Source organism: Mytilus galloprovincialis, chromosome 3 (assembly GCF_965363235.1).
Source record: "Mytilus galloprovincialis chromosome 3, xbMytGall1.hap1.1, whole genome shotgun sequence".
NCBI lineage: Eukaryota > Metazoa > Mollusca > Bivalvia > Mytilida > Mytilidae > Mytilus > Mytilus galloprovincialis.
In genome coordinates this window covers 17,875,319-17,902,780 of record NC_134840.1, presented here as the reverse complement: position 1 = coordinate 17,902,780, position 27,462 = coordinate 17,875,319, and the positions used below count along the sequence as shown (strand labels likewise).

General features: G+C 34.2%; 1 protein-coding gene across 1 annotated transcript; it reads right to left on the bottom strand.

Annotated features, from left to right (window-relative positions):
- Positions 1 to 1,411: 1,411 nt before the first annotated feature.
- LOC143067304 (ribosomal oxygenase 1-like) lies at positions 1,412 to 27,392 on the bottom strand. The gene is made up of 18 exons (XM_076240443.1): positions 27,275 to 27,392; positions 23,964 to 24,083; positions 23,186 to 23,390; positions 21,482 to 21,774; positions 19,759 to 19,904; positions 19,179 to 19,278; positions 15,576 to 15,689; positions 14,875 to 14,981; positions 13,980 to 14,087; positions 13,477 to 13,511; positions 12,938 to 13,032; positions 11,382 to 11,465; positions 8,517 to 8,621; positions 5,015 to 5,156; positions 3,882 to 4,005; positions 3,334 to 3,433; positions 2,619 to 2,705; positions 1,412 to 1,993 (listed from the first exon to the last, which is right to left on the bottom strand). Exons 1-18 carry the CDS (start codon positions 27,314 to 27,316, stop codon positions 1,889 to 1,891), a joined length of 2,112 nt encoding a protein of 703 aa, XP_076096558.1. The 5' UTR covers positions 27,317 to 27,392; the 3' UTR covers positions 1,412 to 1,888.
- Positions 27,393 to 27,462: the final 70 nt, after the last annotated feature.

Below are 27,462 nucleotides of genomic sequence, written 5' to 3'. Positions count from 1 at the left end.
GTAGAACAGTTCATGCATAAATGCACGGACACAACTGGAAACTCCATTTTTCAATCTTTCAAAAACCATAACTCCTGAACGGTAAAAGTCAAAATCGTCATTATTTAACTTGACCTCCATTTTGTCATCAGTAACAACATATTAAAATTTGGGAAGCTTTGGTAGAACAGTTCATGCGTAAATGCACGGACACGACTGAAAACTCCATTTTTCAATCAAAATCGTCAATATCAAATTTGGCCTCCATTTTGTCATCAGTATCAACATATTAAAATTTGAAATCTTAGATTGAATGGTTCATGAGTAAATGCAACAACGTGAATGGAAACACCATTTTACAATCTTTCAAGAACCATAACGCCTGAACGGTAAAAGTCAAAATCGTCATTATTGAACTTGACCTCTATTTTGTCATCAGTAACAACATATAAAAATTTCAAAAGCTTTGGTTGAATGGTTCATGATAAAATGCACGGACACGACTGGAAACACCATTTTTCAATCTTTCAAGAACCATAACTCCTGAACGGTAAAGGTCAAAATCGTCATTATTGAACTTGACTTCTATTTTGTCATCAGTTACAACATATTAAAATTTGGGAAGCTTTGGTAGAACAGTTCATGCATAAATGCACGGACACAACTGGAAACTCCATTTTTCAATCTTTCAAAAACCATAACTCCTGAACGGTAAAAGTCAAAATCGTCATTATTTAACTTGACCTCCATTTTGTCATCAGTAACAACATATTAAAATTTGGGAAGCTTTGGTAGAACAGTTCATGCGTAAATGCACGGACACGACTGAAAACTCCATTTTTCAATCTTTCAAGAACCATAACTCCTGAACGGTAAAAGTCAAAATCGTCATTATTTAACTTGACCTCCATTTTGTCATCAGTAACAACATATTAAAATTTGGGAAGCTTTGGTAGAACAGTTCATGCGTAAATGCACGGACACGACTGAAAACTCCATTTTTCAATCTTTCAAGAACCATAACTCCTGAACGGTAAAAGTCAAAATCGCCATTATTGAACTTGACCTTCATTTAGTTGTCAGTAACAACATATTAAAATTTTAAAAGCTTTGGCCAAACGGTTCATGAGTTAATGCACGGACAACATTTGATTGCCGCCCGCCCGCCCGGCCGCCCGGCCGCCCGCCGAGCATCCCCAAATCAATAACCGACATTTTTGTCACAAAAATCCGGTTAAAAATTCTGAATAAAATTTTAAACAATATCTGTTTATACATATTCTACTAAAAAATTAGGTTTAAAACATCCTGGCATGCATGTTGGGATAATTTTGTTTTTAATGTATCACTTTTTCTCTTTGTTTACTGATTTATCTAAAATGGTTGGGCACATTCAGGACAAGAAGTGTATACAAAATGATTTTTTGTTACCTATATCAATTTTTAAATAAAGTTTATTGTACTGACATTAATAAAAAAAAATCAACTCCTTATATACACGTTTTGCAAAATATAAAAGGAATCTTCTTCTTCAAAGATAACTAAAACAAAACAATATTGTCACTACATTTGTTTGTTTTCACCTATTCTTTGGCAAAAAATATATAAAGCTCTTCAGCATGCATTTAAAAAACTCAATAAAGCAAAAATAAAAAGCTGCTTCTCTAATGCTTTGATTTCTTCCTGAAACCAGACTGCAGTACTAACAGTACCAATATTTCATTCAAAACGTAAATCTTTTGTTGCATCACATGGCTACATGAAATCTGGGTTAACTGGTAGTATTATTGCCTTTTCTAAGGACAAGCTGTGGGGAGGGTTTTCTGATAGTATAATTTCCTTTCCCAACATCAAGCCCTGAAGAGATTCCAGTCAGATGGCCATTTAAGTCATGATCTTTCTTTTATAATCAGCAATTGTCAGGTTCACCGGAGCTTTCCTCATCATCAATTGGATCTAAAGGTTCACTAGTCAGCAGTAATCCATGGTCATATAAAATTGATGCTATGGCAATCTGCAAAATGAAAATGGAGAAAATAGTAATTAAATAAATTAAATGCAATATTAAAATTATACTAAAGGACATTTGATAAGATCAGTTATGTGACACCTAAAATTGTAAAAATAGTAAACTTCTCCAATTGACCAGTTGAGCTTAAAAGTCAACAGGATCAATAAACATTAATTTGCCTTGTGATTGATTGATTGTTGGTGTTCATTGTCACTTTCAGCCCAATTGACTATATGGTGGTAGTCAGCTTTTGTTGGTGGAGGAAGCTAGAGAGCCCAGGGAGAACCATTAACATTCAGCAGCAAAATGAAAATCCTAATTAATTAGGATTGGAGTTGAATGCCATGTGCAGGGGTTAGAACTTAAGTCAGTGTTGACAGGATGGGGATACAGTAGAAAAAGTATATTAACCACACTGTCACTGAGGCACCATTTCATTTTGATAAATAAAATTGAGAAAGGAAATGGGGAATATGTCAAAGCGACAACAACCCGACCATAGAGAAGACAACAGCCGAAGGCCACCAATGGGTCTTCAATGTAGCGAGAAAGTATGCTTACAGTTATGTCTACAAACAAATGCCACCATTCCAACCTTCTCTCACAATTTTTTCTAATGAAATCTTACTTTTTCATCCAATGTTCCTAAAGGAAGACTGTCAACAGCAACATACTCAGGATAGGAGTGGAGGAGGTACTCTACTGCAGGTCCAGCCTGAAAAATATAACAAATATGTATAGGGATACTTTCAACAGAGACATACTCAAGATAGGAGTAATTGAAGTACTCCATGCCCAGCCTCGTTTGAATTGGGGTTTGCTCATTGTTGAAGGCTGTACAGTGACCTATAGCTGTTAGTTTCTGTGTCATTTAGTCTCTTGTGAAGAGTTGTCCTATTGGCAATCATACCACATCTTCTTTTTTATATATCCTGCTATGTGGTGCTTACAAATATCAGCTTCCTTAAGGAAATTCAGTTTAGGTGATAATTTACAGTCCATCACATATGCACTATTTTTATTTCTGTTATCTTTTTATTAGTATCCTTCAACATTCTATTCATGAATAGACACCATTCCCAGTTTATCTTCAACAATGGTTTGTTGAGATATCAGATATAATTATAATAGTATATCTCTTATGGATGATTTGGGGGAAAGAAGTCCAAAGTTTTAAAAGAAGTTATGATAATGGTAAAATGATTAGTATTGTTACAAACTGTGACAGTTTTAAATATTAAAACTATGTAAATAAAGTGATTCCAAATATCAGATGGCTAACTATAGGTTTGTCACTAGTAATGTAGATAGGTATTTGCTCTTATACTTCTTTTTTAACTTACCTCTGCAGATATTTCTATATATTGTGGATCAGATCCATGGTAGAGACGAGAATTGTCAAGTGAATGATAAATCCTCACATCATCATCCTCTGTTAGTAACCTGGAAACGATATTAAACCATTTTCAAAGTTCAGACAATTTTGAAAAAAAGGCCAAAACTTAAAGTTTATATATTATATTGATTACCTGGCAGTTGTATAAAAGACTCCTATTTCTGTCAGATTAAGAAAGGGTTCATGGTTCTTTGGTATATTAATAGGCATAACTTATATGTATACAGTATATTTCATACAAATATACTCATCAGATGACAGAGAAGTATCATACAGAGAATTTATCATCACAAAAATTTTGTTCCAAAATCGAATTTCAATTGATACAAAGGTTATGTTTTTCCAGACTTTACAAATAAGTATACTTCTTAACTTTTGAAGAGTAAAATACTATTACAGACTAACTATTTAGTACAATTTGTATAGTAGCAGATCTAATTTTTTTTGGCTTCTTCATAGTAAATTACATTCCACCTAACTTAAAAAAAATAATACCTAAGAACTCCTTTACGAATAATTTTGATCTGTGTATCAGGTTCCATTTCAGCTGTACCAACAACACAATTCTTACTTTTCTCCCATCGTTCTCCATCACCATGGACACTACAAGATTTTTCAGCTGAAAGTAAAAAACGATTTTATTGAAAAACTATGACAGATTTCCCTCTTGGATAAAGTTTTTCAGGATATCAACTGAATTTCAACATGAATGCAGAGTTAATCCAATTCTGGTCCACCAATGTTTAAAAATGTTTTATGTTGTGTAATGCCAAGAATATCAATAGAGTTATCCCTCTTTATACGCAACTTGCATTTTTTGATAATTGTGGTTAATCCGACTTTGTTTTTGTTTTACTCATTGTTTTTACACTTCCTGCAGCATGGCCTGATAAATTTTTGTACGAAATCACGCAGAATACTATCATTCTCCTTGTCCCTTGGTGAATTACGATGTAAGTAATAATGCCATTATGTCCCATATATTCTAGTTAAAGCTATTATTAAGTGATTTGGGGTATAAGTCATGAGAAAGCATATATAGAAACAGCGTACATTCTACGAACGATGACACTTGTGTAAATATTCATGTGTGAACTTTGTAATGTTTTATTTGTATCCGAAAACAGTATTATTTGGTATATTTCGAAGTCATATGTAATTTTATGAAGACAGCAATTTTTGTACAACTCTAGTCAAGTCAGTTTAGTACATTATCCCCCCTGTTTTTGTGAATTGTATTTTTCCATTGATATGAGTGTTTTCAATCATAGATTTTGGTATTTTATAACTACAGTTGGTAGTTTACATGTTAGTTATGAGTTTTTATTTTTTTATATTGTAGCTTTTCACCAAATGTATGTGGCTTCATGATCTGTCAGCTCCTGACACATTGAATGTTTTTATTGAATAAATGATCTACATATATATGGTTTAACTCTCTGCGCCCAAGGCAGAACATGTTGTCTCAAAGAGAACTGCCTCCAGGAAGATAAGAATTTTTGGCTGTACACATATAAACTGAAACCTGAAAAACATTTATGTAGCTACAGATCTTACACTGACTAATGAAAAGAGTCAATAAAATAAATATATAGATTGTCCAAAGTCTATATAGTAAACTTTAATACCTTCAGACAGTACAGGTGGTAAGCTATCATGTATGTAATGTTTAGATAGCTGATCACAAGCTGAGTCCACTGGTGCGTAACTGATCAATTTTGTCATCAACTGCTGAATCTTACGTAAAAATACCTTTCTTTGGGGATTATCCTGAAAAATATATCAAAAGTTAATGCAGAAAAGATAATACATTTATAGAGAATAATTGTATCAGTACTTCTTATCTGGAATAACTTGTAGACTCATTGTATAGATGACAAATCATTTTGCAAAGAATATTATCCATATCTACTTTTAAGGTCTAACATTACAACCATTATTTTTCTAAGGTCTAAGGTTGGTAATCTAGTAAACTAGAGGCTCTAAAGAGCCTGTGTCGCTCACCTTGGTATATGTGCATATTAAACAAAGGACACAAATGGATTCATGACAAAATTGTATTTTGGTGATGGTGATGTGTTTGAAGTTCTTACTTTACTGAACATTCTTGCTTCTTACAATTATATCTATAATGAACTTTGCCCATTAGTAACAGAGAAAAATATTTGGTAAAAATTTACATAAATTTACCAAATTAATGAAAATTGTTAAAAATTGACTATAAAGGGCAATAACTCCTTAAGGGGTCAATTGACCATTTAGGTCATGTGGACTTATTTGTAGATCTTACTTTGATGAACATTATCGCTGTTTACAGTTTATCGCTATCTATAATAGTATTCAAGATAATAACCAAAAACAGCAAAATTTCTTTAAAAATTACCAATTGGAGGGCAGCAACCCAACAACCGATTGTCCAATTCATTTGAATATTTCAGGGCAGATATATATTGACTTGATTAACAATTTAACTCCTTGTCAGATTTCCTCTAAATGATTTGGTTTCAGAGTTATAAGCAAAAAACTACATTTTACCCCTGTTCTATTTTTATCCGTGGTGGCCATCTTGGTTGGATGGCCAGGTCATCGGACACATTTTTCAAACAAGGAACCTCAAAGATGATTATGGCCAAGTTTGAATTAATTTGGCCCAGTAGTTTCAGAGGAGAAGATTTTTGTAAAAGATAACTAAGATTTACGAAAAATGGTTAAAAATTGACTATAAAGGGCAATAACTCCTAAAGGGGTCAACTGACCATTTCGGTCATGTTGACTTATTTGTAAATCTTACTTTACTGAACATTATTGCTGTTTACAGTTTATCTCTATCTATAATAATATTCAAGATAATAACCAAAAACGGCAAAATTTCCTCAAAATTACCAATTCAGGGGCAGCAATCCAACAACAGGTTGACCGATTCATCTGAAAATTTCAGGGCAGATAGATCTTGACCTGATAAACATTTTTACTCCATGTCAGATTTCCTCTAAATGTTTTGGTTTTTGAGTTATAAGCCAAAAACTGCATTTTACCCCTATGTTCTATTTTTAGCCGTGGCGGCCATCTTGGTTGGTTGACCGGGTCACGCCACACATTTTTTAAACTAGATACCCCAAAGATGATTGTGGCCAAGTTTGGATTAATTTGGCCCAGTAGTTTCAGAGGAGAAGATTTTTGTAAAAGATTACTTAGATTTATGAAAAATGGTTAAAAATTGACTATAAAGGGCAATAACTCCTAAAGGGGTCAACTGACCATTTCGGTCATGTTGACTTACTTGTAAATCTAACTTTGCCGAACATTATTGCTGTTTACAGTTTATCTCTATCTATAATAATATTCAAGATAATAACCAACAAGAGTGCACACGCTGAAATGTCTCGCCTTCTATACAAATCATTGATATTATGTTGATAGTGCTAAGTATAAAGCTTAGTTTTATTACAACTGTCTCATAAACTTAACATTAACCAAGATAACTGAAAAAAGACCAATGAACCTTGAAAATGAGGTCAAGGTCAGATGAACCATGCCAGGCAGACATGTACAGCTAACAATGCTTCTATACAACATATATAGTTGACCCATTACTTATAGTTTAAGAAAAATAGACCAAAACACAAAAACTTAACACTGTGCAATGAACCGTGAAAATGAGGTCACGGTAAAATAAAACCTGCGCGACTGACATAAAGATCATAAAATATTTCCATACACCAAATATAGTTGACCTATGGCATACAGTATTAGATAAAAAGACCAAAACTCAAAAACTTAACTTTGACCGCTGAACCATGAAAATGAGGTCAAGGTCACACGACATCTGCCCGCTAGACATGTTCACCTTAGCATCATTCCATACAACAAATATAGTATACCTATTGGATATAGTATGAGAAAAACAGACCAAAACACAAAAATTTAACTATAACCACTGAACCATGAAAATGAGGTCAAGGTCAGATGACACCTGCCAGTTGGACATGTACACCTTCCAGTCCTTCCATACACCGAATATACTAGCCCTATTGCTTATAGTATCTGAGATATGGACTTGACCACCAAAACTTAACCTTGATCACTGATCCATGAAATGAGGTCGAGGTCAAGTGAAAACTGTCTGACAGACATGAGGACCTTGCAAGGTACGCACATACCAAATATAGTTATCCTATTACTTATAATAAGAGAGAATTCAACATTACAAAAAATTTTAACTTTTTTTTCAAGTGGTCACTGAACCATGAAAATGAGGTCAAGGACATTGGACATGTGACTGACGGAAACTTCGTAACATGAAGCATCTATATACAAAGTATGAAGCATCTAGGTCTTCCACCTTCTGAAATATAAAGCTTTTAAGAAGTGAGCTAACACCGCCGCCGTAGCCGCCGTAGCCGCCGCCGCCGCCGCCGGATCACTATCCCTATGTCGAGCTTTCTGCAACAAAAGTTGCAGGCTCGACAAAAACAGCAAAATTTCCTCAAAATGACCAATTCAGGGGCAGCAACCCAACAACGGGTTGACCGATTCATCTGAAAATTTCAGGGCAGATAGATCTTGACCTGATAAACATATTTACCCCATGTCAGATTTCCTCTAAATGCTTTGGTTTTTGAGTTATAAGCCAAAAACTGCATTTTACCCCTATGTTCTATTTTTAGCCGTGGTGGCCATCTTGGTTGGTTGACCAGGTCACGCCACACATTTTTTAAACTAGATACCCCAATGATGATTGTGGCCAAGTTTGGTTCAATTTGGCCCAGTAGTTTCAGAGGAGAAGATTTTTGTAAAAGTTAACGACGACGGACGACGACGGACGCAAAGTGATGGGGAAAAGCTCACTTGGCCCTTTGGGCCAGGTGAGCTAAAAACTAAGTCACTTTAAACAAAGTTCTTACGTTATCTGTTATGACTAAAAACATAAGTTTGTCAACCAGAGAAAAAATTGTGATATGTTACTGTAATTAGTACATCATTATTCAATTAAAACAAAATCTGCAAAAGCTACAAAAACAAGATCAGTGATATTTACAAAGGCCATAAGACAAAGGTCAAAAGTATGTAAATCTCAAAAAAACTTGTATGTGATCTGCACCTTACAATACCAAACAAGTGATCACTTACTATATCAGAATTAGCTATTCCCATGACATCCATGTAATCTCTTGGAAGACCCTTTCTAAAGTCCACATCCTCTTCAATGGCAACTTGTAAGGCTCTTGGCATTAACTGAAATGCAATAAGTAATATTTAAACAGGCATTAACTGAAATGCAATAAGTAATATTTAAACAGGCGTTAACTGAAACACAATACATAACAGTTTAACAGGGGTTACCTGAAACACAATACATAACAGTTTAACAGGGGTTACCTGAAACACAATACATAACAGTTTAACAGGCGTTACCTGAAACACAATACATAACAGTTTAACAGGGGTTACCTGAAACACAATACATAACAGTTTAACAGGCGTTACCTGAAACACACTACATAACAGTTTAACAGGCGTTACCTGAAACACACTACATAACAGTTTAACAGGGGTTAACTGAAACACAATACATAACAGTTTAACAGGCGTTGCCTGAAACACAATACATAACAGTTTAACAGGGGTTACCTGAAACACAATACATAACAGTTTAACAGGCGTTGCCTGAAACACAATACATAACAGTTTAACAGGGGTTACCTGAAACACAATACATGACAGTTTAACAGGGGTTACCAATACATAACAGTTTAACAGGCATTACCTGAAACACAATACATAACAGTTTAACAGGGGTTACCTGAAACACAATACATAACAGTTTAACAGGGGTTACCTGAAACACAATACATAACAGTTTAACAGGGGTTACCTGAAACACAATACATGACAGTTTAACAGGGGTTACCTGAAACACATTACGTAACAGTTTAACAGGGGTTACCTGAAACACAATACGTAACAGTTTAACAGGCGTTACCTGAAACACAATACGTAACAGTTTAACCGGCGTTACCTGAAACACAATACGTAACAGTTTAACCGGCGTTACCTGAAACACAATACGTAACAGTTTAACCGGCGTTACCTGAAACACAATACGTAACAGTTTAACCGGCGTTACCTGAAACACAATACGTAACAGTTTAACAGGGGTTACCTGAAACACAATACATAACAGTTGAACAGGCGTTACCTGAAACACAATACATAACAGTTTAACAGGCGTTACCTGAAACACAATACATAACAGTTAAACAGGCGTTACCTGAAACATAATACATAACAGTTTACAGTTTAACAGGCGTTACCTGAAACACACTACATAACAGTTTAACAGGCGTTACCTGAAACACACTACATAACAGTTTAACAGGGGTTACCTGAAACACAATACATAACAGTTTAACAGGGGTTACCTGAAACACAATACATAACAGTTTAACAGGGGTTACCTGAAACACAATACATGACAGTTTAACAGGGGTTACCTGAAACACATTACGTAACAGTTTAACAGGGGTTACCTGAAACACAATACGTAACAGTTTAACAGGCGTTACCTGAAACACAATACGTAACAGTTTAACCGGCGTTACCTGAAACACAATACGTAACAGTTTAACCGGCGTTACCTGAAACACAATACGTAACAGTTTAACCGGCGTTACCTGAAACACAATACGTAACAGTTTAACCGGCGTTACCTGAAACACAATACGTAACAGTTTAACCGGCGTTACCTGAAACACAATACGTAACAGTTTAACCGGCGTTACCTGAAACACAATACGTAACAGTTTAACCGGCGTTACCTGAAACACAATACGTAACAGTTTAACAGGCGTTACCTGAAACACAATACGTAACAGTTTAACAGGCGTTACCTGAAACACAATACGTAACAGTTTAACAGGGGTTACCTGAAACACAATACATAACAGTTTAACAGGCGTTACCTGAAACACAATACATAACAGTTTAACAGGGGTTACCTGAAACACAATACATAACAGTTTAACAGGGGTTACCTGAAACACAATACATAACAGTTTAACAGGGGTTACCTGAAACACAATACATAACAGTTTAACAGGGGTTACCTGAAACACAATACATGACAGTTTAGCAGGGGTTACCTGAAACACACTACATAACAGTTTAACAGGCGTTACCTGAAACACAATACATAACAGTTTAACAGGGGTTACCTGAAACACAATACATAACAGTTTAACAGGGGTTACCTGAAACACAATACATAACAGTTTAACAGGGGTTACCTGAAACACAATACATAACAGTTTAACAGGGGTTACCTGAAACACAATACATGACAGTTTAGCAGGGGTTACCTGAAACACACTACATAACAGTTTAACAGGGGTTACCTGAAACACAATACATAACAGTTTAACAGGCGTTACCTGAAACACAATACATAACAGTTTAACAGGGGTTACCTGAAACACAATACATAACAGTTTAACAGGGGTTACCTGAAACACAATACATAACAGTTTAACAGGGGTTAACTGAAATGCAACAAATAAAACTAAAACAGATATACAAATTACCTATACTATAGACTATCTTCAAATTCATAAAATTGAGAATGAAAATGGGGAATGTGTCAAGTAGACAACAACCCAACCAAAGAGCAGAAAATAGTTGAAGGCCACCAATGGATCTTCAATACAGCAAGAAAATCCTACACCCTCAGCTGTGCTTCAGCTAGCCCCTAAACAAAAAATATGTACTTGTTCAGTGATAATGGGCGTCAAATGCCTTTTACTGTAGATCAAAATGCTTTTATGTTATTACATTACAACAAGAAACCATTGGGAAAACCAGGGTAACTTATTCATAGCACAACTAAAAATTGATCTATTATAACTTGCTTCTTATACTGTAAAATATAGATTCCTTAATTCTACAACTTTGAACAAATTTTAAAGAAATTATTAATGTCAAATGAAAAATAAATTTTACCTTTTCCATAAGATCTCCCCAGGTATTTTTCTGGAAACAGGAAACAGTAATATGCAATGAATGTGTATCTTCTAAAGCTTTACCCTGTGAAAATAAAAAGGAGGGTCATCTATATTCAGTTTTATGTAATATTATTTCTCAATTCTTTTTCTTCAAGAGTAATGCTTACAAAGTGTAACAGGCATTCAAATGGATAAAGACTTTTAATATGACCCTCAATCAATGGATAGAGAGGTACAACAAATATGAAATGACAGATACTGTGTAATTTCTCATAACTGTAATATTAAATTTATTTTTTAACAGCATGTTAATTATGTTAAAATGCAATTTTGATATTGTGTACTGAATTACTTCCCTTGGGAAGTATAACAATTCACCAAGTTCTAGTACCTACCTGATGAATTACTACCCATGGAAAGTAAAACAGATCACCAGGTTCCAGTACCTACCTGACGGATTACTTCCCTTGGAAAGTAAAACAGATCACCAGGTTCCAGTACCTACCTGATGGATTACTTCCCTTGGAAAGTAAAACAGATCACACCAGGTTCCAGTACCTACCTGATGGATTACTTCCCTTGGAAAGTAAAACAGATCACTCCAGGTTCCAGTACCTACCTGATGAATTACTCCCCATGGAAAGTAAAACAGATCACCAGGTTCCAGTACATACCTGATGGATTACTTCCCTTGGAAAGTAAAACAGATCACCAGGTTCCAGTACCTACCTGATGAATTACTCCCCATGGAAAGTAAAACAGATCACCAGGTTCCAGTACCTACCTGATGAATTACTCCCCATGGAAAGTAAAACAGATCACCAGGTTCCAGTACATACCTGATGGATTACTTCCCTTGGAAAGTAAAACAGATCACTCCAGGTTCCAGTACCTACCTGATGAATTACTCCCCATGGAAAGTAAAACAGATCACCAGGTTCCAGTACATACCTGATGGATTACTTCCCTTGGAAAGTAAAACAGATCACCAGGTTCCAGTACCTACCTGATGAATTACTCCCCATGGAAAGTAAAACAGATCACCAGGTTCCAGTACCTACCTGATGGATTACTTCCCTTGGAAAGTAAAACAGATCACCAGGTTCCAGTACCTACCTGATGAATTACTCCCCTTGGAAAGTAAAACAGATCACCAGGTTCCAGTACCTACCTGATGAATTACTCCCCATGGAAAGTAAAACAGATCACCAGGTTCCAGTACCTACCTGATGGATTACTTCCCTTGGAAAGTAAAACAGATCACCAGGTTCCAGTACCTACCTGATGGATTACTCCCCTAGGGAAGTTAAACAGATCACCAGATTCCAGTACCTACCTGAGGGATTACTCCCCTTGGGAAGTATAACAGATCACCAGGTTCCAGAACACTTAATGGATTACTCCCCTTGAAAAGTATAAAAGATCACCAGGTTCCAGTACTTACCTAATGGATTACTCCCCTTGGAAAGTATAACAGATCACCAGGTTCCAGTACCTACCTAATGGATTACTCCCCTTGGAAAGTATAACAGATCACCAGGTTCCAGTACCTACCTGATGGATTACTCCCCTTGGAAAGTATAACAGATCACCAGGTTCTAGTACAACATCCAATATAGGTTCTCCTATATCATCCTCAGAAAAGTTACCTGAAATTATACAATATTATAATTATACCAAATTCTTTTTCTTACAGCAAAGTTTTAATTTACAACCACTAAGGCAAAAGTATTAAAAACAAGAATGTGTCCATAGTACATGGATGCCCCACTCACACTTTCATTTTCTATGTTCAGTGGACCATGAAATTGGGGTAAAAACTCTAATTTGGCATTAAAATTAGAAAGATTATATCATAAGGAACATGTGTCCTAAGTTTCTAGTTGATTGGACTTCAACTTCATCAAAAACTACCTTGACCAAAAACTTTAATCTGAAACGGGACAGACAGATGGACGAACAGACCAGAAAACATACTGCCAAAAATGGAACATAAAAATTAGTGCACAAGAAAGGAAAAGTAAATTCATACTGAAAGTGTTAAATGCATATTTTATATATGTAATTGTTAAATGAATTCAATAAATACATACCACTGGATATTCTTGGCAATGTCTCTGCATCAGACCTGGAAAATAAACACATTCAATCTTATTTAACATATCATTCATAGATTCAATCAAGTAATACATTTTTTATGACTGAGACTTATATCATAACTTGTTTTTCAAGATTTCAAAATGTTCCAATATCTATTCTCCCATTAAGATATACTGAGGCTCTTATTAGGAGATTTAATGTTTAATTCAAGTAGCTATGGTTTTACCCACTACTCGGAAGGGGACGATAAATTGCTGACCTGTGTGAAGAGAGAGCCATATCTCTTGCACCTAAAAGACACCCTTGCAGATTTTGAAAAAGAGTAGGCTAATGCTGCTACAAGGCAGAACTCGCACCGCAAAGTGGAAAGGGATTAATATAAGTTGCAAAACTTGTTTCCCAATCAACTATAAATAAATATGTTTAAATTAAACTAACCCACTACTAGGGAAAGCAAAACACTGAATAATTGTCTGTAATGTATTACAATACCAACCTAGGGCTATACAATCGCCAGTATTTTTTGCCTTCTAATTGTAGAATAAATGCTTCTATATCATCATAATGTGGAGCAAAGCCTTGTGTTCCAGGTGGTGTCAAATACCTAAAGCAAAAATTATTATTATATAAAATAAATATATAAGTCTTAGATGAACAGGTTTTTTTTATTAGCTTTTATTGGCTTTGAACTAGCTGTCAGTAACTGTGAGTACTCTACCAATTCCAAAATGATTTTTTGTAAGGGTATCAATCTGATGAGTTTAGACCTTTTCAACTGATTTTGATAGTTTGTTCTTATGTTGAACTGTTACACCACTTGTGGTGCACTTTCAAACTAGTTTTACCCCACCACATTCTGTTTGTGCATGTCCTTAGTCAGGACCCTGTAATTCAGTGGTTGTTTGTGCATGTCCTTAGTCAGGACCCTGTAATTCAATGGTTGTTGTTTTTTGTTGTTTATCATATTTGTTTTACTTTTAACATTGTTTAAGGCTGTTGTTTTATTGTTTGAATTGTTTTACATTTGCCATTTTTGGGCCTTTTATTGCTGACAATGCAGTATGGGTTTAACTCATTGTTGAAGGCCCTACAATGAGCTATAGTTGTTTATCTTTGTGTCGTTTGGTCTCTTGTGGAGAGTTGACTCATTGGCATTCATACCACATCTTATTCTTATATACTAAATCTTATGATACATAGTTTTATTATTTATAATAAGGAAGTAAAATATAATGCAAATGTTAACATGGCAAACAATAAGCTTTTTGAAATTTAATTTCAGGTCAATTATACAAAAAACATTTATTATAATTCCTTACATACTTCCTCACTTTAGAAAAATATAACGGCAAAGTTCTGTCACAAAATACCAGATAAATGTAAGGACTTACACATTGGCTCCACAACAGCACCCAAAATATTCTTGTAAAACTGATAATAATTTCCAAACATTTCTGGAATATGTTTGAGGGTTTAACATTCTAACTGAGCAACCATTCTGTAAAATAAAGTTTTTAATTATCTATAAAATTATACAATAATAATAATAACATATAACTGTTCATACTGTATAAAGACTAAAAATAAATAGGTCTGTTTTCTGCCAAACACATATTTTTTAATGACAGTTTTCCTAAAGCATCATTAAAAATTCAGAGTTTTTTGGTTAAGCCCTGTTAAAGTCATGAAAATTTTCCTATATAGTCTATTTAAAATATATATATAAAAAAAAAAAAATACAGGAGAAGTAAACAAGTAAATTGTTTTTTGTTGTTCTTTATTTTGGGGAGGAGGACTTATGGACACTAGCTTCTGCTAATTCAATGTTACTTGATAGAAATCTATAGGAGGCACACATATGGCATAAATCTTAAGGCTATTCCAGAAAATATCAAACAGAATTTTTGGGGCAATTTAATTCAATTTTTGTTGGTTTAATGGTATCTGTTAAAAAGAATATTTGTCCATAGGGTACTATTCATCACACTCTCTATACATCATCTATAGCTCATTATGAACCATGGAATCTGATTGTCCTAATTTGGCATCACATTCTTAAGAGCATGTGTCCTAAGTTTCAAATTTCAGTTACCTGATAAAAATCCCATACAACAGGAGCATGGGCTCGTCCTGCAGGATTGTGAGTTTCTCGTTTTCCATCAGTGAATGTGGTCACATCTAAATTCACACCAAAGTGAATATTCTCCTGAAAAATATAATAATGCATTGTCATCAAAATGCTATTGATAAGATGTTGGTACATTCTTAGGACATAAATTCCAGCCGATTGCATTCAGTTGTGGATAAAGGTAATATCTTTGGTTAGCTTGCTTGCTAGCTGAACCGTGAAGTCATTATTAAAAACTACCCTCCCTTAATAGTAGACTAGTCCAACAGATAACAATCTATTTGTCTGTAGGAATAGGCTACTAATAAACCATGGTCTAATAATGACTTCATGGTTCAGCTAGCAAGCAAGCTAACAAAAGATATTTACCTTTACCTACACACTCAATGCAATTGGCTGTAAAGAGATTGTGTTTTAGAAAGAGTTTTATGCTTTGTTATGTAGCATTTAAACATTGATCTATGTGTGATTTTATATTTGTAAAATAACCATTAATCAATTATCAGAACTAATCCCTATTGCAATGAAAATAAAAAGCTGCGCCATGAGCCCATGATACGCCTTTTGTCTTGTGTGTAAGGTTTATGCAATAATCATCAATAGTTTCTGAGATACAGTGCAACATGTGAAAAAAAACCTTTTATAACAAAAAACTCAGTAACTCTAAAATAAAATTTTGAATCAAAACCAAAAAGTATAAAGATATTAAGATTAATATAACAAAGAAGTGCGCAAAGTTTTTTAAAAGCAATAATCATTAATTGCTTTTGAGATATGGCGCGACATGTGAACGCCCCCTTTTTTTTACACAAAGAACTCAATATCTCTAAAATAAACCAAAAAGTATATAGATCTTTAGATTAATATAACAAAGAAGTGTGTAAAATTTTTGGTTATAATCATTAATCCTTTTTGAGATACGGTGCGACATGGAAAAAAAAACTCCCCTTTTTTACAAAATATTCAATAACTCAAATTTTTTTTTTAATCATTACCAAAAAGTATACACAACTTAAGATTAATATAACTAAGAAGTGTCTAAAGTTTTAATTAAAAATCATACATCGTTTTTGGGATACGGCGCAACATGTGAAAAAAACACCACCCCTGTTTTAAATACAAAGTCCCATAACTCAAAAAGTTTTATTTTCCCCAAAAAGTATACAGATCATTTAACCCTCATGAGAAACAACTATATTAAGTCTCATGAAATTTGGATAAGTTGTTCTTAAATTACAGAGCGACATGTTTACGCTGGACAGGCGGACATTTGTATACCATAATACATCCCGTCAAAATTTTGACAGGCATATTAAACTAGAGGCTCTCAAGAGCCTGTGTCGCTCACCTGTTAATGTGTTTACTGATGTCGGCCATCTTCGTTGGTAGGCGGGGTCATTAGACACTTTTTTTTTAAATAGATACCCTAGTACAATGTATTATGATTGTAGCGAAGTTTGGTTAAATTTGGACAAGTCGTTTTAGAAAAGATTTTTATACAAGTTACAAAAATGACGAAAAGTTGTTCAATATTGACTATAAAGGGCAATAACTCCTTAAGGGGTCCTCTAACAATTTTGATCATGCTGACTTATTTGTAGATCTTACTTTGCTGAACATTATTGCTGTTTACAGTTTATCTCTATCTATAATAGTATTCAAGATAATAATCAAAAACTGCAAAATATCCTTAAAATCACAAATTTTAGGGCAGCAACCCAACAACCGGTTGTCCGATTCAACTCAAAATTTGTGAGGGGATATGTCTTATTCTGATGGACATTTAAATGTTGAAAGATTTGCCCTAAATGTCTTAGTTTCAAAGATATAAAGCAAAAACTGCATTTTACCACTATGTTCTAATTTTAGCCATGTCGGCCATTTTGTTTAGTAGGCTGGGTCATCGGACACATTTTTTAAACTATAAACCACAATGATAATTGTGGCCAAGATTGGTTAAATTTGGCAAAGTAGTTTTGGAGAAGAAGATTTTTAGAAAAGTTACAAAAAATGACGAAAAGTTGTTAAAAATTTACTATAAAGGGCAATAACTCCTTAAGGGGTCAACTGACAATTTTGGTCATGTTGACTTATTTGTAGGTCTTACCTTGCTGAACATTATTGCTGTTACAGTTTATCTCTATCTATAATAATATTCAAGATAATAACCAAAAACAGCAAAATTTTCCTAAAATTACCAATTCTGGGGCAGCAACCCGACAATGGGTTGTCCGATTCATCTGAAAATTTCAGGGCAGATAGATCTTGACCTGATAAACAATTTTACCCCCGTCAGATTTGCTCTAAATGCTTTGGTTTTTGAGTTATAAGCCAAAAACTGCATTTTACCCCTATGTTCTATTTTTAGCCATGGCGGCCATCTTGGTTGGTTGGCCGGGTCACGCCACACATTTTTTAAACTAGATATCCCAATGATGATTGTGGCCAAGTTTGGTTTAGTTTGGCATGGTAGTTTCAGAGGAGAAGATTTTTGTAAAAGATTACTAAGATTTACGAAAAATGGTTAAAAATTGACTATAAAGGCCAATAACTCCTAAAGGGGTCAACTGACCATTTTAAATATGTTGACTTATTTGTAGATCTTACTTTGCTGAACATTATTGCTGTTTACAGTTTATCTCTATCTATAATAATATTCAAGATAATAACCAAAAACAGCAAAATTGCCCTAAAATTACCAATTCAGGGGCAGCAACCCAACAACCGGTTGTCAGATTCATCTGAAAATTTCAGGGCAGATAGATCTTGACCTGATAAACAATTTTACCCCATGTCAGATTTGCTCTAAATGCTTTGGGTTTTGAGTTATAAGCCAAAAACTGCATTTTACCCCTATGTTCTATTTTTAGCCATGGCGGCCATCTTGGTTGGTTTGACGGGTCACGCCACACATTTTTTAAACTAGATACCCCAAGGATGATTGTGGCCAAGTTTGGTAGAATTTGGCACAGTAGTTTCAGAGGAGAAGATTTTTGTAAAAGTTTACGGACGACGGACGACGGACGCCAAGTGATGAGAAAAGCTCACTTGACCTTTCAGGTCAGGTGAGCTAAAAACTCATGTAACAGTTATTTTCAATTTTTTAATTATGTGATATTCTAAATCTAAGTGGTTGGCTAAGTGGCAAGGTTGGCTAAGCAGTTCGTCTATAGTTATGACTTGTCTGTCAACACTGAGGTTGTGTGAATTCTATTCCCATTTTGATCAGGTGCATTCAACTCTTGATCTTAATTGACTAGGATTGTCGGTTTACCATGCTGTAGGGTGGTGGTTCTCAGCTTTTTTTTACTTTAGGGGTCCCAACCCATTTAGAGCTATACTAAACTATCTTAAACCCCAAACTTTACCCTAACCCATACCTATACCTAACACTAGCTGTAACCATAAAAACTAACCCTAGCCTAAAACATCTCATAGCCTAACCATAACAATGAATGAACTCTTACTCTAAAGTATGGGGACCTTTAAGGTAAAAGAAGGCCTATTGTGGATATGCTATAAACTAAGTGTGCTGAAATAGGTGTTAAACAACAATCATCAATATACCTGTCTTAAAATTTTATCTAATTCAGTAGTACTAAACCATCCATCATTATAATTCTCTAAATGTCTTCTAACTAACAAAGGTTTCCTCTCCCAAAGCTCTCTGAAATATATAAATACATTTGTTTTAATAAAAGGAGTGTATCAAGTATATAATTTTTGTATGAAATACAGATTTCAATTATATTTATGTATGGCTAAACACCTTATTTTTATAGTGGTGTGAAGCAACATGCATCAAAACAATTCTTTTCCATGAAAAAGTTTGACAAATATGGATATCTGTTGTGAATGAAATTTTGCTTAATATGTATGACCTTTTCCACTCTGGATGCAAACTGAAAATCTTCTACTATAAATTCAGAAACTATTGCCAGCATTTATTATTGTGATTTTGTCATTTTGGGCTAAAATGAGATTTTCATTTTTGCGATATTGTGGAGATCCTGTTGATTTCATACAAAATAAATTTTAAAATTCGAGTTTGAATTATTGCGATTATAATCCTGTCACATCTTTTGCAATAATTTCTGAATTTACAGTATTTGATTAAACAAGACTACAATACTAGTTGTATACATACTTGAAGAATTTTTCAGGTTTTATGGGGTGAATAAGACACTCAAATATTTTCTTGGCTTCCTCTGTACTGTTGAACATGTAAGGTAAGTTATGGTCCCATACTCCTGTGTTGTTCTCGTCAGTAAAGCTCATCACTTGTTCTATATCCTTAGAAACAGAGAAGACATGATTTATATAAATCATCATTATCAGTATTTTGATTTGGCTTTCAGAGTCTACAAGAATTATTTCGTACAGTACTATTAAGTATTAGTATATAGTTGTACTCAAAAGCACTGTACTCAAAAGTACTGCAACTCTTTTTTTCTTGATATGTTTGTTTAAAAAGATAGTTCCTATTGTTGTAGTAATTTTTGCTGTACCAAATGTTATTCTACTGATCAAGAAAAAAAGGGGTTGATCAAGCACTGAATAATCCTAGATTATTGGGTTTCACTGAACTAGTATATATATTTGTTTAGGGGCCAGCTGAAGGACGCCTCCTGGTGCAGGAATTTCTCGCTGCATTGAAGACCTGTTGATGACCTTCTGCTCTTGTCTGTTCTATGGTCGGGTTGTTGTCTCTTTGACACATCCCCCATTTCCATTCTCAATTTTAGTTCTTTGTCAGGAACCTGGTCAGTGATTAAAGTGAAGGTTTTGACTGGTGTGTTGACCTTCCTGAATGTATTAGTTGTTGTTGTTTAAATACATGTCGAACAGATTTGATTGTTTGTTGTTATAATCTAAGTTTATGACTGGTGTTAAAATGGCCCAATGGTTTTGATTGTCTGTTGCCTAACTGTGTAGTCTTATCTGCTGTATTGAACTTGTCATATGGTTTTGCCTGTTTATTATTCATCTTTTTGTCTGTTGTCTATATTATTGTCCTATGGATTTGTTTGTAGTTATGTTTTGAAGTTCAAAGTCCTATTGCCTTATTTGTTCGTCTTTTCATATTTTTGTCTGTCGTCTAATTTTTGTCCACCACTGAGATTTCAAAGTTTATTGTTTAACTGTCTATTATTGCCTGTATTCTTGATCCTGTCCTATGAATTTGACTGTAAGTAAATTGTATATGTCTTTTTTGCGCAGTGCTTTAAACTTTCAATTCTTTGTAAGAACAAGAGTGCACACACTGAAATGTCTCGCCTTCTTTACTAATCATTGATATTATGTTGATAGTCCTAAATATAAAGCTTTATTACAACTGTCACATAAACTAAACATAAACCAAGAAAAACTAAAAATTGACCTTTGAATCATGAACATGACGTCAAGGTCAGATGAACCATGCCAGGCAGGCATGTACAACTTAAAATTCTTCCATACAACAAATATAGTTGACCTATTGCTTATAGCTTAAGAAACACAGACCAAAACACAAACACTTAACACTGAGCAATGAACTGTGAAAATGAGGTCAATGTCAAATAAAACCTGCACGACTGACATATAGATTATAAAATACTTCCAATCATTTATAGTTGACCTATTGCATATAGTACATGTAGTATTAGAAAAAAAGACCGAAACTCAAAAACTTAACTTTGACCATTGAACCATTTAAGTGAGGTCAAGGTCAGATGACACCTGCCAGATAAACATGTACACCTTACAATCATTCCATTCACCAAATATAGTAGACCTATTGCATACAGTATAAGAAAACGACAAAAATGGTGTTATCTTAAATAAATCTTAATATGTTAGGCGGTACAATAAGGTTACACATAACACTTTACCTCCATACTCTTGTCTTCTTTTCCAGTTTTTTTCTTTTTACTGGGCTCTGAGTCTCCATCTTCACGTTGTCTTTTCCCAGATTTCTCTGTACTCAAAGGCCTTGCAATTTGTAATGCAGCTACACCAAGATTTGGTGAAGATTTGGATTTAGGAGATGTTTTAATAATATTTAGAGAATTTTGTGATCCAGCATTTGTTGGTTTTTGACTCCTTGGAGGAAGGCCAATTCTAGCTGGCTTACTGATTGAAACTTTTGGCAAAGATGGTGTGTCATTGGTAGCACTGCTTACTACTGGAAAATTCAATTGTAATAACAAATCAAAATGAAAAAAAATAAATCTTATAGATATCTTATTTGTAATTGTAAAAGATTTAAAATATTAGGATTGTCACTGTGTCATTAGAGAATGTTAAACTGATAAATGTAGAATATCATTGATATGTAATTTAATCAGTAGTGTTAAAGCTAGGATTTCAAAAGGGCAGGGTGCCAATCCTGGAAAAGGACATTAACGTGTGATATGATAATATGAAAAGGGCATGTTTTAATAAAGATATTAATCAGACATTGTGTTTATTCATTAAATCACTGGTTATATATATACAAGAGCAACGTCATAAGCCCATATAAAACTCAATCTTTCTACTTTTTAGGCTGAAAAACTTGTCAAGCACCTTGTCACACAAGTTTTCAAAGCATGCATTGCTTGGCAAACTTAAGCTTTATATGCAGTATGTTTTGAAAGGTGTCCTGGTTCATTCTGTTTCTATGGTCACACTTTACAAGTTTTGCCTAGGAAAGACCCTTTTTTCCTCTGATGTGCTTAAAGGCAATACAGCACTGAACAGCTGTGCTCAGTAAATATACCATGTTAGGAAATAGTGAACAGTGAAAATTTGTATTAATAATAAATACAGAAAAAGATGACCAAGGCACCCTTCCAACCCTGCTACTAAGACCCTCTTTAATTTTTCCCATATTTTCAAAAGACCTAAACATATAAATTCTAAAGCCAGAAGTATGTAGACATATTTAAGAATATCTTAAGTAGGTAACTCAATGCTAGGAAAAATAAGATTGAGTTATTTTTCTTTATTCGTGTGTGCTCCTTCTTTGAAGGATTAAAAACAGTATGTAGAAGATGGTAAATTCGATTTTGTTATTTTTCGTATCAAAAATGAGGGCATTGAAAGACAAAAAAGTCTGAATTTGCTATTTATTTTACAGAAAACATGTAAAACGATGTTTTTAACAAGTTGATTATGGTTTTTTCGACTCTCTGTCAATTAGGTTTTCTCCATTAAACTACGGTAAACATTGCAAATAGTGCCAAAGTTGTTGTATGAACATTTCTTCAAAGACAAATGCCGACTGACCGATTCTTTTTGAATGAATTAATTCATTAATGACCCATCCGATAAACCGATTAGCTGTAACAACAGATTATGCCAAACGTTGTTTTGTTTGGGGTCGTTAACAAAGTCATAAACATGTCGCCAGGTAAAATTTAGTAATTGGCGGATCATATCAAAACGAACAAAATAATATGCAATCGATCTTCAAAAAAGGCAGGGCGCCCTGGAAACTGTTAAAAGGGCACAGGGCGGCAGGGTGGGCAGACCGCCCTGTGAAAACAGCCTAGCTGGAACACTGATTAGCTTTCAATTTACTAACTTTGTACTATTACATTTGTTAAAAGTACCTATTGTCTTTGGAGATCTTTTTCTAGTGACCATACCAGATGATGAAGTAACAGTCAACAGATCTGGATTAGACTTGACACTGGTCAAGGTGACAGAATCTGAGTCCCCTGCTACACCTTGATCCTCCACCATCTTTAGGATTGATGGCCTAGATTTTGGGGTACCTCTCATACTTTGCCTTAAGCTACCACCTTTCAACACTTTCTGAAATAGATATGCTCATCAAAATTTGATATCTTTAATAACTATGCAATGAAAATTTGTGTATATATGTCTTTTGATTGAGAGTTTAGCCATTTCAATTGATATTTAATAGTGTATCTTTCTATGTTGTGATGTTATACTGTTTTTTTAGGTAAGGGTGAAGGTTGGTACCTAATAAAACAACTAAACCCTCTGCATTTGTTTGCACCTGTCCTAAGTCAGGAACCTGATGTTCAGTGATTGTCGTTTGTTAATGTGGTTCAGAAGTGTTTCTCGTTTCTTGTTTTTATATAGATTAGACCATTTGTTTTCTGGTTCAAATGGTTAAACACTAGTCAGTTTTAGGGCCCTTTATAGCTTGCTGTTCAGTGTGAGCCAAGGCTCTGCGTTAAAGACCATACTTTGATATATCTATAATGGTTTACTTTTACAAATTGTGACTTGGATGGAGAGTTGTCTTATTGGCATTCATACAACATCTTCTTTTATCTATTTACATATACCTGTATTTATTAATAATTTTCAAGAAACTATACACATATGTTTAATTATAATTTAAATACAAATATTTACCAGAAGTTTTTTTCCTTTTGCACTCTTGCCATCATCAGTTTTTATAATTGGTGTACTAGAAGCTCTCCTTATGTTTCCTTTCTCTTCTTCATAACTCACTTTAGGGGTGTCCCCTTTTTCCTGTTTAAATGTAAAAGAGGAACAGTTTTTACAATTACATTTGTGGGCCTATTCATATTTACATTTTTATAAAAGGGTAATAAAAGCAGCATGCTTTGATCTTCATTGGAAAACAATGTGTTCACAACAGACTTGGGGTAATTGTAATCTTTAATCAGCTGTAATTGATTAAATTTCTCTATATCTGAAAGTGAGGTTAATATACAGATATATTTTTTTCTAAGACAAGTTTGTGCTAGTAGATGAATAAATGACTGGGAAGTCAATCCCACAGTAATAACTACATGTATAATATTGTAGTGATACAAATCAGTATACTCTGGTTGGTTATTAAATGTTGTATTGTTATATCATAGGCGGATCCAGGGGGGCCTTGCCCCCCCCCCTTTTGTGGGAAAAATTTGGTTGATTATATAGGGAATCACTAAAGCATGACTGGAGCGGCCCCCCCTTAGGAAAAGTTCTGCATCCGCCACTGCATATGTATAACCGACTTTAAATAAATCTTTTATGCTTTATGCTTATTTATGCTTAATATTTGTGTATAAATATAATTTCATACGTTTGAACGTATTGAATTAGAGTGAAATTATTTTCTCTTGTCTTTTCATGATGTATAGGTGTCGTACCTATCGTGTGGTCAGTTTCCCGCCGAAACTGGGGTTTCGGTCATTCAGCACAACAGTGCCAAAGCGAGAGGTTCTCATTTAACACTTGGTAAATTTTAATTTATTCAATTAGTCCCCCCTTTTTTAATTATTTATAAGATATATAGGATTGATAGGACTGGAGGGTTGTTTTTCTTTTTGGTATTATATTGTGTGAAGTATATAGTTGTGTATAATATATACATATGTGTTTTTGAATGTTCATGTGTAACATATTTAATAAACACAGCAGCGGCGTTGTCGTGTAGTTTTGCACTTTAATTATGAGTTTTGTATTCTTTATACTTTCACAGTAAATGGTTTTTTAAAGGCATACATTATCATGGGGTGACGTACATGAGACTAGTATTATGTAGTGAAGTTTAATACAGAGTGAAGGTTGTATCAAGAGAACACAGTTAGGCCAAAAAAAAATATATGTCTGTTTCCTGCTGCCAAGGCAAAAAAATCAGGGTCGGTAGGTCAGGATTTTTTTTTTTTTTTTTTTTTTTAAATTATTATTTTTGAACTACCTGTCAGATTTGCAGATGGTTAAATGTCATGTTTGGTTAGGGTCCTGTACCTTAAAATCATTTATGGTGACTTGAGTAACACCGGTATCACTCAGATTACAATTCTACCTTGACAGGTAAGTTTGTATTTAGCCTATAAAATACTTATTTAGCCTTGAGAATTGAAAGGTCAGTTTATCCCATTCATACAATAGAAGTTTACCTATAAGGGTCAGAATGGGGTTTACAGAATAGAGAACACATGTAATAGCAATTAAAAATAGAGAATAGAGAAAATGAACAACAAAATAAGGAATAGAGAATAATTTAATGCGGTGCAAAAGTATAAAGAATAACTATGCAAAATAAAAAGGTAACTTAGGTACAAATGTAACTGTAATGCAATACTGATAAAATAATGATCAATGTACAGAATTGATAAATAATCTTGTAACAGAAAGACTAAATAGTAAAGTCATTTTCATGAGAATTTTACAGAATGAGAGTTATTTTTAAGGCTATTAAAAGAAAAATGCTCTAAATATTTAAAGGATACAGATATTAAAAAAAACCCATGCAGGTCCTCATGTCATTTACATTGTCAGCCATTTTGATTGTTTGGGTATAGTAAAATACGGATCTGGATCGGACCGGAAACGAATTTTTCCGGACCAAAAACGATTTTTTTCTGGAATTGAATAAAAAGATCTAGGGGTGGGGGCTTTGAGTCAGGGTCGGTCGGGAAACAGGAAACAGACATATATTTTTTTTGGCCTTACAGTTACATGTATATTTCATTCTATTCTACTATTCTAATAATCAGGGATCTCAATGGATGAAAACTGAATGATGGAGAAACTTTTACCATGACATCTTTTCGCATCTACATCGTGTAGTATTTATTGAAGATGAATTAATAACAAGCGATTAGGAATGTTATTTTTCCCTCATTAATGTCTGTGTGTCTATAGATCGGTAACCATTCAAAAACATAGTTAGGTTAGTAGAAATCTCTGCGGCAGCAATACATCTGAATGCCCTCACAGTCATCAAGGTCAACGCGGAAAAAAAAAAGGAAGTCCCTATAAAAAAAAATTTTAACAGCAGAAAACTGGGGTGTTCCCTGGAAACAAGAAATGCCCCACTTTTCCTGACTAGTGTCAAACTGGTTGATGTTACTAGGAAACAATTCTTCTTATTTGGGTCAAAAAGGCTTCAAAAGCAACATAATTTCATAAATGGAACACGATTGGTTTTTTTTAATCTTTTTAAAAAAAAGACCATTATTGATTATTCAGAATAAAAGCAATTAGTCCAAATAATTATGACATCTTGAAAGGCTATTATATTTTTTTTCTTTGACGCCTTACATCGACGTCATAACGCTGAACTCATATTTTCAGTTGGACTTTGAGAGGGAATTTACTGCTTTATTAAATCAGATAAACGTTTTAAAAAAAGCAGTCAACAAGTTCCCGGCTCGGATGGAACTGTAACTTATTTTATTATTACTGTAGGGATTAATTGGAAATATTTTGCACAAACAAACACATAAAAGGTAAGAATTTTTATGTATGCAAAAAAAATTTAGCCTTCAATGAAAACCTTATGGCTAAATTGGGTCTCAAAGTTGAGGCGTCAACGCAAAAATTTAAAATAGCCTTCCAAGACGTCATAATTATTTAGACTAAAAAGCAATATGAATAAGTATTGACAAAGTCTCCTGTGGACGAAATGGTAGTGTAGCCGAAACGATCGACCTGTGGACGAGCTGGTAATGTGGACGAAATGGTAGTGTGGCCGAAACGACCTGTGGACGAGCTGGTAATGTGGCCGAAACGACATGTGGACGAAAGTCTCGTGTGGCTTAAACGTGTCGAAAGCGAGGATAAACTAGGTCTTTGATTTTGATGAATTTCAACAAGCTTCTCTATTCTGCGATAGTCGACTTTGGTATATTTTTACCCCCTTATTGATAGGATTTCAAACTCCTGTGATTCAATGACTGTAATCATAACACGTGTTTTATTACCTTACGTGAACGAAAAACAGAAAATGCAGACACTTTCTTCATTTTGAAATAGATATTATACTATGTTTAAATTTTCATTTCAACCCGCCATCCACATGGCTTTTTTGGAACGGAAGTTGTTACAAGGGTGAATCTATTATTTTGGGTGATATTTCTTTTCTTAAACCAACAACAATATGCAATATTCT